Below are 16587 nucleotides of genomic sequence, written 5' to 3' on the forward strand. Positions count from 1 at the left end.
TTAAATTTCTATGCTGTTCTTCAATTCAAACTGTCTCTTTTTACATATCCTTTTCAACATATCTTTAAAAAGATGCACTTGTTATTAAAATATGAGGTTTTGATTTCCCAAATTCTGAATTATACAACTATGCATATGTATTGATGATACCTAATTTGGAACAATTTCATTCAGCATAAATTCTTTCTCCCAAGTCCTCTCTCTCTCATGTATGTGTGCATGTGTGTGTGACATGCATACATACATAGATACCATGTTTCCTTGAAAATACGACCTGTCCTGAAACTAAAGCCTTGCACCATTTTTCGCATGGGCAAAAATATAAGCCCACCCCTGAAAATAAGCCCCCTGGACAATCCCCCCCTCCGGCGAGGCAGAACAACCCTCGCCAACCTAGCGGTATCCCAAAGGCACCCAGCCGCGGGAACAAGGTGGGGGGCAAAGGCACTCGTGTTTCTTGGTGCTTTTGGGGTACCGCTAGGTCAGTCAGTGGCGCTGTGCCGAGCTGAAGAGGCAGGGTTGCCGAGCAGCTGCTCTCTTGCGAGCAGGATCCAGAAGAGCCGGGCACAGCCTCAGGGTTGAATGGCTGTGTTCCATTGTAGCAGCAGCAACACAGCAGCCATGAGGTGGCCACGCTTGCAAGCAGCTGCCTGGCAACCCCCCTTTACAGCTGGGCACAGCACTGCTGACCAATCTAGTGGTACCCGGAAGGCACCAAGCAATGCGAGTGCCTGTTTGCCGCTGTCCGCTTCCCGCGGCTCGGTGCCTTCGGAATGCCCCTAGGTGAGTGAATGGAGCTCTGCATGGCTGGAGAGGGGGGGTTATGCGAGTGGCTTTTCCACGCCTCGCTCGCGCGACTCACAGGATCACAATGCCCTTGGCAAACTCTGCAAAGCCAGGACATCTCTGCTGCTGGCGCCACCCGCCATTTGGTTTTTTTTTCTGCTTTCAAAGCATGGAGGATGGATGCTGCTCTGGGAGTACGCTCTATGGTTGTGGGCTGCAGAGCATAAAACCATAGAGCATATTTCCAGAGCAGCATCCGTCCTCCGTAGTGGCTTCCAAAGCAAAAACAATAAGCCCTCCCCTTTAATAAACACAAGGCCATATTTCGTGGGTCAAAAAAATATAAGGCCCTATCATATTTTGGGGAAAACATGGTACATACATACATACATACATACATACATACATACATACATACATACATGGCATTTTAGTTACTTAGATTGACACTGCCTTCAGAATATAATAGATTACTAGATAATCCATAGCACTATTACATCAAGCTCAATATCATGATATATCATATCCAGAAATTTGCATTTTGATTCCTTTTCATATGTTAAATCAATGTAATGTAATAATCAGGATGTCAGGTCCCTGTCAGAATGCTGCCCTTCTGAAGAGTGGGGGAGGCTTTGTGGGTTGAAAGTTTGGCATGATTTCACTTTTTATGTAACTGCTTGGGGTTTTGAGGGGAGGGAGAAAGGGCCATCTGTACAGGCTGCCTCTCAGTCTGTTCCAGCCTGGTATTCCAAGTCACAGTGGTCCTAGGACAACCTCTTCTCACCATCCAGCTTCGGAGTTTTAAAAACACTTTTGCAGCATTTTAATGGCTACTGATGGACATGGAGCATTGGGGTGGGGGTTGATGGGAATAGTTAGCATAGCGGTTCATGCATGAATTTGAGACTCTCCCTAAGTTCTTTGCAATCACTACTTTTTAGTAAAAGTTCCTTTTCAAATGCAAACTATTTCAAAAGACTTGTTTTCTTGAGAAGGTAGCTGAGGCAGGTTCTTACATTAGGTGGAGTCTGCAAAGTGGTCAACCCAGAGAGGCACCTACCCTACCATGGGGACTGTGCAACACAAAACAGTGATCAAGAAGAAACTGAATTCTGAGGCAAAGCCTTTGCCAAGCCTCAATCAGGCCCAAACTCTGCCAGATGGACAGAGGAAGCTGCCAGCCTAGGAGACTCAGCCAAGACTAGATGGCACATAAGTGTTGGGAAGAAGGACAACTGGGAAAGAAGGACAGAGGGAGTAACCTTTACCCAAAGCAATCATCAGCAGAGATGCAGAGAGGAGCTGGACGATGAGGAGGAGGAAGGGATGAAACTGACAATGCTCACCTCCTCATGAAGCAAGCCATGTGATACATGATGGATGCATTTCAAAACTTGAAGGCATGGGAGACCCTAACTCGCATGTCAGGGGCAATGGACGTCAGAACCAGCCAGGGGAGAGAGAGGGGGAAAACTCAGCCCTGGATACCATAGTATCAATGACAGCCACCATGGTAGAAGCAGCAGCAATAACAGTGGGGACCTCACGGCTAGATGCAGGAGCAGGAAATGCCCCAAGGCTGGGAGATGGTGCAGTTCCCCAGGTATGAAGTCTTCCCCTGGGCATGAAATTCGATGCACCCTCAACAATTGCATTTTTTCCTAGTTCAGGTTCATTCAAGAATATGGTAACAAAATCCCTATCAAGGGAGCTAAAGTCAGAGTCCTCATTCTGTCACTAGAAGGGACTGCAGCCAGGTCAATTATAACTCTACACAATGCCAATGCCCCTGAGATGCGGAACTTCAATCGATTCATGACTGCGCTGAGATGGTGATTTGAAGACTGGAAAGCCAGAGACCACATCAGAAATGTAAGGCAAGAGTGCAGACCAGCAGTGGAATACAGAGAGGAATTTCAGGACCTGACCTGTCACTTCAACTGGCTGGAGAGCATCCTCACGAGTTGCTTCAGAGATGGGCTGAATAATTACCTGCATATCATATATGTCACCTCCACAACTGGTGTGGGTGGTGGAAATCGACCAAAACCAAAACAACTATCGTAGCAGCAAGGCATGGAAGAGGTTACTCCTGGAGAGAAAGAGGGAGGCCACCAAACCCCAAGCCCAGCCACAGTACTCCTCTGCTTCAAATGCAGAAAAGAAGTCCATCATGCAGCAGAATGCTGAGCAAGCCACCCTATCAAGGGGAACAAGCACTGGGAGGTAAAGTGGTGAGACCACAATCCTGCACAAAGGAGATGGCCCTCAAAGGTTTGGAGGTCGTGGAGTTCACTTCCTCCCCCAAACAAGAGGAGAGAACTCTGACTCCTCCAAAGGAAGACCAGGGACTATCTGACAGTGATTTGGATGACAACTCTTGGTAAGTGGCCTCACGGCACCTGTAACTATGCCCATAGAATTATACCTCTCAGGAAATAGTCAGAAAACCTCATTGAGAGCCCTTCTAGACTCAGGGTGCATCAGGTGCTTAGTAAGCCCAGTTCTGGTGGAGAAAATGGGGATTCACCTAAGGAGGCTAAAAACCCCAATTGCAATTTGCCCTGTGGACATTTTAGTAGCTGAGGGCATTCTTGCCACGTTTGCCACTGAACACTTAGTGATGTAGATGGGTGCCCACTCAGAGACTAAAACTTCATAGTCTCCCTGAAGATGGAGAGACCTCTGGTCCTGGTACTAGCCTTGATTGAAACAGTGGAACCAACACGTGGACTGGAGGGGTTACTGAAATTCTCACCAGGCAGCAAAGCCCAGTACAATTGAGAATGTGAGACTGAGAGAGTTCTTCACTGAGAGGTGGGAGCTGCAATGCAAGGGAAATCTTTCCCAGCCATCCCAAGGGAGTATCAGGACCTGAGGGAGTTGTTTAGTGAAATGAGGTTGGACGAACTTCTCCATCATCAGCCTACAGACTGTGCCATCAACTTTCTCACAGAGGCTCAGTTGTTGAAACCAAAGCTCTACACAATGACTCCCAGGGAATTAGATGAGCTCCCTGCATTCATTCACAAAAACCTAGCTCAGCGTTTCATCCAACCAGTCAGACACAGAGTGGATGCTCCAGTCCCATTAAGGGAAAAAGGACTGATCTTTGTGCCTCTGTGTTTCATTACAGAGGGCTGAACATGGTCTGTGTGGAAAATATGCACCCCTTTCCCTCATGAAGGATATGTTGACCCATTTGGCAAAGGGGAATTTTTTTTATAAAGTTGGACTTGTGGGAGGCTTACTACCACATTAGAATCAGAGGAGGAGATGAGTGGAAAATTGCTTTCAACTGCCCACTGAGCTGTTTCCAGTTTAGGGTGCTCCCCTTTGGACTACAAGGGGTGTCCACAGTATTCATGCAGCTGATAAATGAAGTCCTGCATGAGCACCTGTATAAAGAGGTGTTGGGTTATCTAGATAACATTTTAATTTGCACAGAAATGAAAGCTGAGCATGTGAAACTAGTCAGAGCTGTCCTCCAGAAACTTTGTGCTGCTAGGTTGCATGTCAAACTATCCAAATGTGAGTTTCATCAGGATAAGATTATTTATGCTACCAAATTTCCCACGAAGAAATCAAAATGGATCTGCAGAAAGTGTGGATAGTGCTGGAATGGGTACCCTCCCATACCAGGAAGCAATTACAGAGCATCCTAGGATTCACTAATTTCTATAGACAATTCATTCCTTCTTTTGTGCAAATTGCCCTCCCCATTACAAACTTACTGAAGACAAAGCGGGGGGGGGGGACCTAAACCCAGCCAACCACTGAAATAGACTATGGAGTGCCAGATGGCATTTGAAAAACTCAAATAGCTTTTCTCTTCCAAACCAAACCTGAAGCACCTGGATCCTGACAAGCCATTTATCATCCAGGCAGGTACCAGTGATGTAGTGGTAGGAGCCGTTCTGATGCAAGAAAATGAGCAGGGACAGTTACAGCCCTGTGCCTACACATGCAAGAAACTGACTGAAACTGAACAGTGCTGGCCCATATGGGAGGAGGAAGCCTATACAGTTATCTGCGCACTGCTTTTTGGAGGCATTTTTTTGGAGGGGAGTAAAATTCCTTTCCAGGTATGGACTGATCACAAAAACCTGGAAGCCTTAAAGACCTCTTGGAAGTTCTCCTCTGAACAGGTGCAATGGGCCCAGTACTTTCAGAAATTTAATTTTATCCTATGCTATTTGCCAGAAGGAAAGAACTTCCTTAGTAACACTTTGTCAAGAATGCCTCAGTACAATAGCTCTAAGGTGGAAGTAGTCAAACCTTGCACCAGCTGGCTGACCAAATAACCATGAGAACACAGGGAAAGGGGAAACCTCCTGTGGATGGACCATAGCAGCTGCTTTTAAGGCCACTCTAAAGGATGACACAAAAATGTTTGTCCCATTCAGGATGGACTAGCTTGGGTAGGGGTCAAGCCTTATGTGCTTGCCAGTCAGAAACAAATGTACCATGATGCCAAACAGGTAGGACATATTGTTAAATTTGTTAAATCTTTACACCTCATAAAAAAACAATTTTGGTGGATTTCCATCAAAAAAGACATTGAAAGTTATTTTCTCTCACTCTCTCACCCTACCTCATGGTGGCACCACCAGCCATGCTCTCCATGGCGGCTTGCAGCTGATTTGAGGCACACAGATCGATCCCTTTGGGCACCTGCCTCCTTCTACCTCCTGCCACAGTTGGCCTCTGTGTGGTCACTGCCTCCTGTGTGCATGGAGGGGAGCAGGGTGCCTGGCTGGGCCTTGTGATGAACAAAAAAAAATACCTCCCTGAAAATAAGCTCAAGTTTTGGGGCCCAAAAGAAAATAAGACCAGATCTTATTTTCAGGGAAACATAGTAGCTGATGCAGTCTAACAGCATCTAGTTGAAAATAATCTTTTCCACTTGAGCAGAAAGGAAATCACCCCAATAGCAGAGGAACAAAACATCAACTTCTAATTGACAAAATGATTTTGGAAAACTGCAAGAAAAGGGAGACCAACCTGAACATAGTATGGATTGAGTACAAAAAGTACTTCAATTGTTGATAGGAAAGACAAAAAAGTCTGGCTAGTGGATGTGACAGTCCCTGGAGACAGAAGGATAGAAGAGAAAGAATAGCAGAAGACAACAAAATACAAAGACCTACAAATAGAAATAGAATGACTGTGGCAAAGGCAAGCAAGGGTAGTACCAATAGTAATAGGTGTCTTAGATGCCAAAACAACTAGAGCACCACATGGACACCATTGGCATTAACAAAGTGCCATCAGTCAATTGCAAAAGGAGCTTTACTGGGAGCAACTTTCATCCTGTGACAATATCTATAACACCATCAAATATCCATATCTACCTATCCCAGGTTCTTGGGAAGATCTCTATAGGTAGACAAAAATGCCAAACCCAGTCTGAAAATCTGGCTGACAATCAATGAATCCAAGGGTGGGTTTCAATTTTTTTTTACTACTGGTTCAGTGGGCATGACTAGGTGGGGGAGGGGGAACCATGTGACTGAGTGGGCAGGGTCAACTTGACATCACTCATGCACATGCCCACTCAGTCACATGCCCCCCACTTAGCGATGCCCATCTAACTGGGCAAAAATGTCTGTTTTGCCAACTGGCAGGCTGGCAAAGATGTCCCACTTTCACTATCACCGCAGCTGCTTCTACCTCAGCACTGAACAGTCCATACAAACTGATGCCACAGGAGGGCAGGAAAGACAGTTTTGGGACAGACCTTCCCTCCCCCTCCAGGGGGAGGAGGCGGGCTGGTTTGAGCATAGGCGGGCAGTTTATGTTTGGTGCCTCCTTCACTTGAGGGGGTGGGCACAGCAAGACACATGTCACAGCAGAACCTGCGCCGCCTGCCTGGGTGAAGACAGTGTGCGGGGGGTGAATTCTCTCTCCCTCTCTCCCTCCCTCCTTCCCTCCCTCCCTCTCTCTCTCTCTCTCTCTCTTACATGGTTGGTCAGTCCGGCACGCACGAGGCAGAAAATTCCTGGGCACTGATCCTTATCAGAGAAGAGAGAGGGCATTGGGCAGGAGCCAAATGAGGAGGAGGGTGGTAGCTCTTCTTCTTCTTTTCCTCTGCCCAGAGAAGGATGCTCCCTGAACAAGGAGAGCAAGAGAAGGAGGCTCAAGATAGCTCTCCACCGTAACCTAGAGGAAGCCAGGGATTGCTCTCACCCTCAGACAACAGCTCCACCTCCTCAAGCCTGGCAAGGAAGCCCGCTCCTCCCACTCTCCCATCAGATCACAGATCTCCTGAGCGAACTCTTCCATCCTCAGCTGTTGTGAAGAAGTGGTGACTCTGGTTGCACCATGCCTGCTTCGTTTTCTTAGAGAGCCGTTTTGCATCTTGTTTGCAAAACAGATCTCAAAGAGAACGAAGCAGGCGTGGTGCACCCAGAGCCACAGGTTCTTCGCAACAGCCGAGGACCTCTTCTGCTTAGAGCTTCAAGTGGTTGGCGATAGAGTGGGGATCCCAATTACATTTGTATAGAAAAGGAAGCAATAACCACTGCCATTTATGAGATATAACAGGAATCATATCTCATTTAAAAATACATTATTGAAAAGTCTTAATATTATTATATTTGGAACAGACGTTATTATATGCTTCAGACAGATTTGGGTTTTAATTTTTGGTTATGGCTATATTCTTTGACTATTTCATGGAAATTGTGGCTGGAAAACAAAAATGAATTCTCTCTGCCATTCTTAGCAGGAGGAGACTTTTTGTTTAAGATTGCAAAGGAACATTTATGGCCTCAATTAGCCAATGGACAGAAGACTTCATGTTACTTACAAATTCTGAATGAATTGTGTACTAACAGAAATTATCCATGGACAATGATAATATAATACTAGAAACCTCTACATTGTTGGGTAATCATTTTAAATATTTCCTTATCTAAGCAGAAAAAGAGAATGACAAGGGAGAGCAAAAAAACCATTGGGGCCAAACTTCCTGCCGGCTTCCCCACTGAGTTTCCTTTTGGGAAGCTGGCAGGAAGTATTGGAATCCTCCCTCCCTCCCTTTCTTTTTCATGGTTAGCACCACAAAACCTCCTGGAGTTTTCCCCCTTCACAATACTTTGCATAGATGGGGAAAGAGGAAAGGAAATGCTAATGCTGAATTAGTTTTAAACATAATACAATGACCCTTTGAATGATTCCTGCCTTACCTGTTAAATCTGGAAGTTGGTGAGCATCAACACCTGCAACAAAAGATGGATTATAATGAGTGAAATACACATAAAATGGGTAAGTCATAGAGTACTTTAAAAAAAACATAAGTAAATGCATGGGTTTATAACTTCTATGAATGTCTAGTAATATCACTTAGACTTATATACTGTTTCACAGTGTTTTATAAGTGTCTTTAAGTGATTTACAGAGTCAGCATATTGCCCCCAACAATCTGGGTCATCATTTTACTGACCTTGGGTCAAACAGGGACTTTGTGAGGTCCCTGAGATCAGCAAGATGTAGCCTTCCTGTTCTCTGTCTCTTCAGGATGGTTTAGGTCCGATTGGACCACCCAGTGGAAAAAGTATTGGCAGCGGTCTCGGAGCATCGAGACCACACGTCCGTACTGTTGGGAGGTTGACTCCTCCTCCCAGGCATTAGAGTCTTAAAGCTTACTGAGATTTCTTGCCACCATTAAGTCTCCTCTGCCAACTCGGTGCCCCCATTCCTTCACAGGACATCTCAACACTGGACATTCACTTCAGGATTACTTGCTGCAGGTGCTGGATGGACAGCTGGGTGAGTTAGCAGGTGAGTAAGCAAATGGGCTGTCAGAGGGGAGCAACAATGGGAGGGCACTGGATGGAGAGCAGGCATGAGGCCAAGCAAGGTGGCAGTCAGAGGGTGGCAGCGGTAGATTGGCTCTGCCCTGAACACTGAACTGGAGGTACACCTGCAGCAGAGGAAGGGGTGAGGAGGAAGTGGCATGTGGGGGCTTCCTATTTGGCACTCCCCACTGGTGCCTCTGCACCTTGGGCTAAGACCAACCGTCTGATATACTGAACAGATATTCAGAGGGCAGCATAGCAGCAGCACTGAGTGGGGTACTTCCCATTTTGACCCTCTTACCACTCCTTTTGCCTCTGCAAATTGGTTCTGGACTGAATGGGCAGCTTGGCTGTGGTGGTGAGTGGGCAGTGGGCTTCTGCCACTCTGCAAGTTTTTTAAGTGCCACTGCCCTGCCAGTTTCTTTCTATGCTGCGGCTTTGCCAGGTTTTTTTACAGCGATACACCTCTGCACCTCTGCACGTTTTTTTAAAGCACTGTGGCTCTGCCATTTTTGCTATGCTATGGCTCTGCAAGACTTTTTAAAGTACTGCTGCCACATTGCAAGGGTTTTTTGTATATGGATGGAAGTGTTGTAAATAAAATCTGGCAGAGCTTTGGCACTAAAAAACTTGCAGAGCCGCAGCATGGAGAAAAAATGGCAGAGCCACAGAGCTTTAAAAAAAACCTTGCAGAATGGAAGATGCCCCACCACTGCCCACATCCCACCACATCCAAATTGCCCTTTTGGATTGAGGCCAAGGCGCAGAGGCAATGGAGATGGTTGAGGGGGGGGTCAAAATAGGAAAGCCCCTGCCTACCTCTGCCTTCCAACCACTGTCCCATCCCCTCCTGCAGCTGAACTGCTGATTCAGCATTTGGGTGGAGCCAACCTAACGCCACCACCCTCTGACAGTCTGCTCCCTCTCCCTTCCACCCAGCTCTCCATCCAGCATCCCATCCAATACCTCTCCCCTTTGACAGCCCACCTACCCACTCATCTATTTCTTATGATTGGTTGGGTGGCAGGTAGTGTATACCTATGGCAATGTCACTATTTTTTCTTTTTATGTAGAGCGATATACATTCTTGTTTTTTTTAATCTTTCATCATGCATATTTCTGTCCTCCTTGTTAGATCTGTTTCTTTTGAACAATATGCATCCACCCATCAGTTCATTTCAGTCATAAGTTTCATCCCACCAAGTTTCTGTAATGGCAACCATATCATGGCACCTTCTGTACTATTCCTTCTAGGTCACCCTGTTTGTTCCCCAAACTTTGTATAAAAGCATCTGAGACTTTTATGCCTGTCCATGGGTTTGTTTCCTGCATCTTCTACTTGGTGTTTGGAATTTTCTGTTTTCTCATCACTACCTACCTGATTGTTTGATTTGTTCTCTTTGGGTTTATGATTGGTTTTATGTTCTATACTTTCTAAAGATTGGTCACCCTCCCCCCTCAATTTTAGTTTAAAGCCCTTCTGGTGAGCCAGTTGTTTTCAGAGTACAAGTAATCCCTGGTTATGAGTGTTTCCTTAGTGAATGTTCAAAGTTATGTGATAATATTCCATAGTGTTTACAAATAACTCCCAAAGTTATGAATATTTCAACATCATGGCAGTTGTTCACTTTTATGAACCACTGCAGAGGCTCTGCCACGTTCCCCCTGCATATCCCCACCCCCGGGCTGCGTCTTTACAGGAACTTTGCCTGTGGAGACTCACTTACCTTGCTCCCCCATTGCCTTCCCCACTCTGAGATACCTCATGTGCACTTAACAAGCTGCACATTCAATTATTGAATGCATGGGCGAAATCAGGGAGTGATCTTGTTCAAGGTATGAGATTCACTCCCATGAGTCCTCAGATTGCAAATGGAATATATAGGCTCCATTACATTTGTAACTCGAAGACTACCTACACATTTCCTCCTGTTTTTCAAGTTGCAGCCCATCCCTTGCCAAGAGTCCTTCATATAGGTAATATAGTCCATGATCCAGGAAACTAAAGTTCTCTTGGTGACACCAACCCTTTAGCCACAAGTTTATTTCTAGAATTCTTCTTTCCCCTCAGTTGATGTTGATCTTTCATTGGGAGTATTGATGAGAATACCACTTACGCCCCGAGCTCCTTAACATTTTTTCCTAGTTGCTTATAATCTTTCAATATTGTGTTCAGGTTCTCTGTTGTGTCATTCATCCCTATATGAAAGAGGAGAAAAGGGTAGTTCTCTGTTGGCCTAATTATTTTGGTGAGGTTCTCAGCCACATCTTTGATTTTTGCTCCAGGGAGACAACATACCTCTCGAGATTGAATGTCTGGTCTGCAGATAGCTGGTTGTGTTCATCTGAGAATATAACCTGCTGTCATCAACACTCATCTTCCTTTTTAGGGGTGGCAGTCTGGGGTACTTTTCAGTTTATCACAGATGTGTTTGATAATGTGACTTTTTAAGAGATATTTGATGACGTCTCTTTGTGTTTGCATGATGATGTCCGTATGTATTTGAGGGGGAGGTTGTGCATTTGCATGTTTTAATCAAGGGGCAGAAATCGATTGCTTAGTGGTAATAGCCACATTGGGATTGGTAAAATTGGGCAGTAGGGGTTTGTTACATGTATGCTGCTTCTTTCTTAGATTGTCATGTTTCCTTCTTTGTGTGACATGCCTCCATTTACCTTCCTCCAAAGGTTTAGCCACAGGGTCAATTCCTCTAGGAGCTGTTTGTTCATTATTTGGTTCAATTTGGATATAATCGTGTTGCATAAATTGGAGTTTGGCTAGAGTTGCCTCTAGATCCTTTGCTTTTTCTTCTAGTAGTTCATGTAGTTTACATTTAATACACTTATAATTTGGGTATTCTTTGAGCATAAGCACACACATTGAACATATATTGCATACCACAATAATGTCAGTCATCTGTTCAACGAGTTTGTTTCCTTTTTGCTGGTTGCTTTAAGGGTTAAATATATACAGTATATAAAAGTAGCAGACTTTGTCTCAATGTATATTCAAAGAAAAAATATAGTTTGAAAATGTTTCATTTTGGTAGTTCGTTGAAGGAATTAAGAGAATGCTGCCCTTATTTGTTCTCTGACTCCATCCAGCATAACATGCCCTGTTCTCTTCCCTAGTAGCAACAGTAGCATCACAACCTATAAGATACTTTAATGCTGTATTATGTCAGGAAGAATGCTGGAAAAAAGGATGGATTAAATTAAAATTTCAAAGATCTTGTTTAATTTAGATCACTGGACTAACATCTTTGGGTTGAACTTGGTCTATCCATTTACTTTAATAGTGACAGGAAAATATCAAGCTGAGTCATAGTGCAGATGTTCCCTTAGATTTGATTTCAACCTCAAGACCTGGAATCTCAGACTAGGATAAAAGTTCCACTCTGAACTCCCAGGGAGCCACTGCCAATTCTAACCACCATCAACAAATCGGATGAGCAAAATTCAGTGGCAAAGAAATGATAATGGCTCTTTATTGCCACTTGATCTTAAGTGGAGAGAACATTTCTGTAATGTGTTGGGTTTTCTTACCTTGCTTACCTTCAAGTTTTTCTACAAGATCATTTCTGTTGCATTTTCGAAGGACATCAATGCACACCTCTAGAGCATCTTCTCCATAATGTTGAATCAGGAGATCTACAACACCTTGTATCTTTGCTTTCTCCAGTGAACTTTTAGGAATGTTTGGCCCTCCATTATAATTAATAATATTTAGCTTCCATTTAAATTCTTCTAATTCTTCCTCAATAAGTTCTTTCAATGCATTGTAAAGTTCTTCTTTCACAGTGTTACTCATATCAATTATGATGGATTATATCCGATCTAAAATTAAAATTAGAGAATTAAACTAATATGGATAATTAGATTTGAAGGCAACAATATTTAAGTTACACTAGTTAGTTCATTCACAAAGGCACAGCAGTTTATTTATCAATTCATTCATACTGGTTTCTGTATGTCACCCATTCCATACATTCTAGGCAGGCTATATTCCTAAAAGGTAGACAGCACTCATCCTGACCTGATATGGCAAGCTATAACCAAGAAGCCTGTCCTTCAGGTTTCCACCTGTCTTTTCCAATGATGTGAACCCAGAGCTTTCTCTTGGCTTTAACATAATGGGCAGACAGATTCCCCTTGAAGTAGTATATCCCTGTTTGGAGCCACACAATTCAGAAGGTGCAAAAACACAGTAAACTGTTCCTTCTGGAGTGTCAGAAAGGATGCCATGGAAATGTAGAGGGTATTTTCTCACTATCTAATCCCATTTAGATCATTCATAAGAACAAACACTGTAACTTCCATCCCTGAACTCAGATCAGAAGAGATGCATATATAGAAGTTGGAGATGGAATGATAACTATTCAAATGATGACTTTATATATACAAAAAATAGTAGAAAGAGTAAAGAAAGAGATATAGACAAAAGTGTGGAAAATAATAGAAAGCCAAGAAGATGCAAAAAGACTAAAAGAAGCTATTTCTGATCTTGTTTTACAATAATTACTTGATACAATTTCCCTCTCAAAATTACACAATATAGTTCCATTTCCCCAAATGCAGTCCTTTTAAACCAGTAAATCCAGGAGTTCATTTTTATCCATTTTGAGCAAAAAGTCCTTAAGGAGTTTTTAGCCTTTTATAAAGTGATTTTTCTTCCTTCCCTAATCAAACATGTCAATTTAGCCATTTATGAAAGTTCTACCACCATTGTGTTTCACTCCGCCATTGTGGCTATCTCTGTATTTTTCCATTTTTGCTCCCTGCAATTACCATATATAAAACCAATCGCCCATGAGTCTTTTGCAATTGGCTATTCATAATTCCTAGTAAGGAAAATTCCAGTTTCCTGGGAATATTATTTTTTAATTCTCAGCATAATCATATATATTGGCATTCACTATTTCATTAGTCTGCCATGCATGGTAAACTGTCCCTTTATGGTTTCCACATTTTCAATAGCAATTAGAAGTGCCTTTACAAATTTTAGATAATGTATCATATACCGACAGTACAACTTCTTATAAACATTATTTTTAAGTTCTAAGGTAGTATGAATTTCAGACCTTTTGACGATCATCTCCAATTAATCTATTTGTATGTTATAACCAACATTCTTAGTGCCTTTTATCATGCATTTTAACTTTTTTCATTTCAAAACTCAACAAAAGCTTATACATTTTTGCAGTTATATATTTATTGTATGTACATTATTCCATTTCAAATTCTGTGCTGTTCTATTTCTAGTTGCTTTTTATGTAGATTAAACCTCTTCCTTATTTATATGTATGAAAACCAGAAACAAGCCAATTCTTCTGCAATTGGTAGTTTCCTTTATTTCATCTTAGGTTCTCCATTTTCTGCAGTAGCACATCCTGATGTATTTACCATTTTTCTTTGTCCTCTATTTCTTTTCTATAAAAAGCTTCTTGTTCTGACGCCTCTAAATATATTTTCAGGAAAAACGTGGCTGGGTTTTTCACAGAGCCATAAAGCACTGTGAAGCAGTCTAAGGGCTGTTGCTATTGCTATTAATTTGTCCATTAAAATATATTCTTCCTATTGGATTTTCCAGAATTAAAACCAATTGTTGCAGAAAATGACAGACTTAGACGTCTCGAGATGCAATTTCCCTCCCAAAATTCCATAATATAATTTCCCCAATACAGTCCTTTTTAATATATATACTTTTTTATTTTCCATTTTCATAACATACAATCACATGTATACTATACATAGCCAGTATCCTATTGTATTAAGTAGTAATTACATCAGTTCCTCTTGTCATCAACGCCCAGAAAGATAAAAACCCATTATTAGCTCTTCTGCTCTCCATACACCTCTTTCTTCTACCTCTCTCCTACCTCCTTTCTTCCCTCCATCATCCTTTCCTACTCTACTTCCCCTTCCTTTCTCCTTCTCCTCTCTCTACATTAGACTCCTCCTTATCCTCCTCATCTTCCCCCCTTACCCTCTCTCCTATCCCTCTCTTCCCATTTTTCTTCTCCCTTCTGTTTCCCACTCTTCCTCTCATTGGTGTATTTCCACTTCCATATCAATATACTTAACATATCCTAGTTTTAAAGAAAAAATAAGAGAAGACAGTATGCATGTGCAATCATATTACATTAAAATTTAACACCTCTCGTCAAACCTAATATACATCCCTCCCTCACACCCTCTCCCCCAACCCCCCCCAGCTTTCCCTCCCCCGACTTCCCAGAACCCATACACAGTATAAATCTTTAACAAAAAGAGTCTAAAATATATTGGAAAAAAGAAAATTGATAACATCTTTACATTGAACTTAGCTCCTCCTTGCTAAGCTAACTCTAAACAATTTATATCATTCCTGATTTTAATCATAAGCTATCTGGAATTTCTTAGTCCCGTATTTATTATGTATATAATCAATCCATTTTTCCAGTCTCGTTTATATCTCTCATTTGAGTGATGCTTAAGATAGGCAGATATTTTAGCCATCTCAGCTAAATTTGTGACTTTCAATGTCCATTCTTGAATTGTAGGCAAATCTTCCTTCTTCCAGTATTGCGCCACCAACAATCTAGCTGCAGTTATTAAGTGCAAAATCAAATTAATCTCTACAGCTGTACAATCAGTAATTATACCTAACAAAAATAACTGGGGAGTAAACTTTATCCTTTTTTAAAGAATATTTTGCATAATCCACCATATTTTTATCCAAAAAGCCTTAACCTTTTTTCAAGTCCACCATATATGAAGATATGTAGCATCAAGAGAATCACATCTCCAACATTTGGGTTGTAAATTCAGATACATAGAAGCCAACTTTTAGGATCTAAATGCCATCTATAAAACATCTTATAAGTTTTCTCTCAAGTTTTGGGCTTGTGTAAATTTTACATTTCTTACCCAAATCCTTTCCCATGTATCCAACATTATTGGTTCTTCAATATTTTGAGCCCACTTTATCATACAGTCTTTAACTAATTCTGTTTCGGAGTCCATCTGAACTAATACATTGTATATTCTCTTTATATAAGCATTAAACTTTGATCTCTTATTTGTTTAAATAAGTTATCCTCGACTTGCATGAAACCAATTTTTTGATCTGTTTTCCACCTGGTCTGTAACTGTCCATACTGGAACCATGTTTGAATTACCTTTTCCTCTTTTAATTCATCCAGGGATTTTAGTTGTAATACTCCCCTTTCTAGGGTAAGAAGCTGTCTGTAAGTAATTATATCCTGTTTTTGTACTATGTTCATATTTTCTATTGCATGTCTAGGAATTGCCCTCATGGGTATCTTATCATTTAATTCGTATTTATATTTTTTCCAGACCCGCAGTAAAGTATTCCTTAAAATATGATTTTTAAAATTCTTGTCCACTTTTTTATTATACAGCAGGTAAGCATGCCAGCCATATACCAGGTCATACCCTTCAATATTAAGTATCCTATCATTTGTTAAATTAATCCAATCACTAATTACAGATAAAGCTACTGCATCGTAATATAGTTTTAAATTGGGTAATTTCAAACCTCTCTCACGGACATCTCGCATTATTTTTAGTTTTACTCTTGGCTTCTTTCCTGCCCATACAAATTTATTAATACCCTTCTGCCATTCTAGCAGGTTCACATCTTTTTTAAGTATAGGTAGCATTTGGAAAAGAAATAAAAATTTAGGTAAAATATTCATTTTCACTGCAGCTATTCTTCCCAGCAAAGATAACTGTAACATTTCTCATTTTTTCATCTGTCTGTATACTATGCCAAAGTGGTTCATAATTATGCTTATATTACTTCCCATTTGAGGTTGAAATATGAACTCCTAAATATTTGACCTTTTTAACTATTTCACATCCTATCATTCCTTCTAGTTCTTCCTTTCGTTTAGTATTCATATTTGTAGCTAATATTTTTGTTTTCCCTAGATTTATTTTAAATCCTGACACTTGACCATATCGGTTAATCATATTCATTAAGATCATACTA

General features: G+C 41.8%; 1 protein-coding gene across 1 annotated transcript in view; it reads right to left on the minus strand.

Annotated features, from left to right (window-relative positions):
• The window catches only part of LOC148049549 (NACHT, LRR and PYD domains-containing protein 12-like), a 206453-nt gene that overhangs the window by 179272 nt on the left and 10594 nt on the right, over positions 1-16587 (minus strand). Inside the window, exons 2-3 of the mRNA XM_087704001.1 lie at positions 12147-12428; positions 7980-8012 (exon numbers count right to left, since the gene is read on the minus strand). Coding sequence (XP_087560127.1) covers positions 7980-8012; positions 12147-12402 — 289 coding nt within the window. The 5' untranslated portion in view covers positions 12403-12428. The remainder of the gene's footprint in view (positions 1-7979; positions 8013-12146; positions 12429-16587) is intronic.

The sequence above is a fragment of the Thamnophis sirtalis genome, unplaced genomic scaffold (genome assembly GCF_051295495.1).
Source record: "Thamnophis sirtalis isolate CommonGarterSnake01/CBP01778 unplaced genomic scaffold, rThaSir2_p1.2 scaffold_1, whole genome shotgun sequence".
Lineage (NCBI taxonomy): Eukaryota > Metazoa > Chordata > Lepidosauria > Squamata > Natricidae > Thamnophis > Thamnophis sirtalis.